We start from the raw sequence: 2935 nt of genomic DNA, 5'->3' as shown, positions 1-2935 counted from the left end.
CTAAGGAAGTAGCCGAAGCCACGTGTAACTGCCTTCTTGCCCAGGCAGAGCAGGCAGACAAGAAGGGGAAGTCAAAGGCAGCCGCCGAACGGATGATACTCGAGGAATTCGGACGATGCTTGATGAGTGTCATCAGCTCCGCAGGGAAAGCAAAAAGTGACCCTTGTGCCATGAATTGCTAACTCCTGCGCAAAAGACTGATAGATGGAACTGTGCGGAAAATGTAAGGTGCAGGGACACTTGATTTTCTGGAAGATAGTTTAACGATTACTGTATTTTAATTCAGTCCTTGTTTTAAGAGACCTGAAATTATAATATTGAAAGAGAAAAAATTTTAAATGAGGAAATTAGTATGTTTTAAATCTTAGATCTGCTTATGCCCCTTCTAAATTGAATTTTTCTTTATTGTATTATATAGATTTTTGATTTGCTTGGGTTTCTTAAGAATTAGATGTTCTATCCTTCTGATTCTATTGACAAAGAACATTTATAAATTACTACAATTTATAATGTATGGTGTTGTATGACTTTGTTCAGTAGAAAAAGCCAAAGCAGCAGTGGTTACTATCCGATCATTCTTTAGGACTAGATCTAGAATGTGTTGAGATAGAACGTCCAACATAAGCAAATTCTTATGGAACATATTCAGATGACATTTTGCATTTAGAAAAGCACTATCCTTTAAAGAAAAATCAGCGTTTTAGGTTGGATCCTGGAATAATATCCCGTTGTCACTTTGGGAATGTCAGAAGGAGAAGCAAGCCCCAGGTACACTTTTAAAACAAAAAAATTAAAAAAAAAAAACCATATAAAATATTAAGGGACAGTACATAATTCTCGGAGGATGGACAATATATTTCTATAATAAGGAATGGCTAACAAATGCTCTGGGATGTCTCCAGTTTTCTTTCAAAGAGGTGGTATGTACTTGAAATGATAATAAATTGTCAAAGTGATTACTGGGTACTATTAAAGTGAGAGGTGTGTGTAAGTAGAAGTAAACATATTATTATGTAGTGACAATATAGAACCTCACATAATTATCAAGTGTAAAATTTGGCCTAGAGGAAGAAATAAAGAGTATTTGAAGCTGTACAAAATGAATTGGAGAAGGATTTTTCATCTATACAAATAGTTCTCTTTGTAGACTTTTGAACTGAGAGGTTTCAAACCAGCACGACTCTTACTTGATTTACTGAAATGGGCCTCCTAACAAAGCTTTGAAAATTATATCAGGAAAAATTCTTTTTATAAGGGAAATGTGGCATTATTTTTAGCCAGTGATTTGGTAAGCTGCAGGTGTGAGTGTTTCTCTGTAATTACTAAAATAATCTAAATCATTTTCAGTAATTCCAAAACTCTATGAATTTAAGAGCCTATTATAATAGGACTCTTGATTTTATGACAACAAAAAACCATGTTGGAATTCAGGCATTTTGTTAGGTACCTTAATCCTCAGTAATTATTAGTATATGATTATTACATTTCCTACAAGGACTCTATAGTTGTATGTATTAAGTGTGTATATATGTTCATATGAACAGGCAAGATATAGGCAATAGAAATTTAAGTAATCCAAAAGAGGATTCCGTTATTCATTAAAGTATCTTCCTTTTGAAATTTGAATTTATAAAATTATAGTGCAGTAACTTTAAATGTAGATAGTGCAAACATTCTTAGCACCTCAATCTGTTTAATTAAAATTTGTATAAATGTAAATTAGTGTAAGAGGATAAAATAATATCTAATCAAGTTATTTTTCAAAAGATTGCAATAAGTTTTTGGTCTAAACCTAAACTTTGTTCATTTTGTACATATTCTGTGTTAATTCTAATTGCACCTTTGTGATGTGTATTTATATACAGTGTGCAGAAAATGTTTGTGAAATTTCGATTACAATTGTAGATTATGTATGATGGCATTGCTTAAGAATGTTTTGCTTGTAAAAATTTGAAGGTGCAATCAAATGCTACTAGTTTTTCTGATTTCCAAGAAGCTATCCAAAATATTAAGCCTTTTCCTTCCTGTGTAGTACTTACTAAACAACTTTTTGTATTTAGGCATTTGCATCAAATTGCTGAACTCTGAATAGCCACATTAATTCAACGATTTTAAAAGACTATTTGGGGAGGGTTGGGTATATAATTTTTTAGCTCTATTTACATCCCAAAGTAGAAAGATTAAATTTATATTTACTAGAGCTATTCAAAGAATACACTTTTCTATATTGTAAAAACAGGACAGCAAAGTAAATCATACAGAAAATAAACATTTATACTATTCTATAAAAAAAGGTTTTGCATTTTTTCTTTAGTCCAATAACACCACTTTTAACCATTTAACATGCAAGAAACCTTTTAAATTATCTGATTTTCAAGTCAATTTGTCATTACTTCTGAAAACACACAACTAAAAAATTCTACCATTTTGCCCAATTATCATGAACATAAATTGCTTTGGAATGAAAATATATATGTCTTCCCTTTTTCCCACTGTTTCTTTTAAGAGAACAAAATCTACTTTCTTTTAACGTGTGATGTTCTTACGAAGACGTTTCCTAGTTTCCTTTTCCCTGAAGAACTAAAAGCAACCTGTAGGTCTTTTCTCCAGACTCTGGGAGGGGGGGAAGCATGCTGCTTTAATCTCCCATTTTTTGATACTGAACAACTGCCATTTTCTCAGTCTTATGTAAAATGTGAATAAAAATACCTGTAGAAAAGTTTTCTATTTTTATTGTTCTGTAACACAAATAGTTAAGAAAATGAATGCTTGTTATGTAAATGAAGCTTCAAACCAGAGCCTCCAGCCCTAACTTTGATCATATTGCATTCCTCATAAGCATTTACATAGGAATTCTGGTGTGGCCACCCAAAGCAGAGGGAAGCCAATCAACTAAGGAGTCTTGACTACTGGAGTTATTTTCTATTGTTACAAA

The 2935-nt window shown here is 32.2% G+C and overlaps 1 protein-coding gene across 1 annotated transcript in view; it reads left to right on the top strand.

Annotated features, from left to right (window-relative positions):
* Positions 1 to 372, top strand: part of LIN54 (lin-54 DREAM MuvB core complex component) — a 47445-nt gene extending 47073 nt beyond the window's left edge. The window contains 1 exon segment of the mRNA XM_012647147.1: positions 10 to 372. Coding sequence (XP_012502601.1) covers positions 10 to 182 — 173 coding nt within the window. The 3' untranslated portion in view covers positions 183 to 372.
* The last annotated feature ends 2563 nt before the right edge of the window (positions 373 to 2935 follow it).

The sequence above is a fragment of the Propithecus coquereli genome, unplaced genomic scaffold (genome assembly GCF_000956105.1).
Source record: "Propithecus coquereli isolate 6110/MARCELLA unplaced genomic scaffold, Pcoq_1.0 Scaffold26, whole genome shotgun sequence".
In the NCBI taxonomy this organism is placed as follows: Eukaryota; Metazoa; Chordata; class Mammalia; order Primates; family Indriidae; genus Propithecus; species Propithecus coquereli.
Note: the sequence above shows the minus strand (reverse complement) of the source record. Positions and strands in the feature narration are given on the sequence as shown.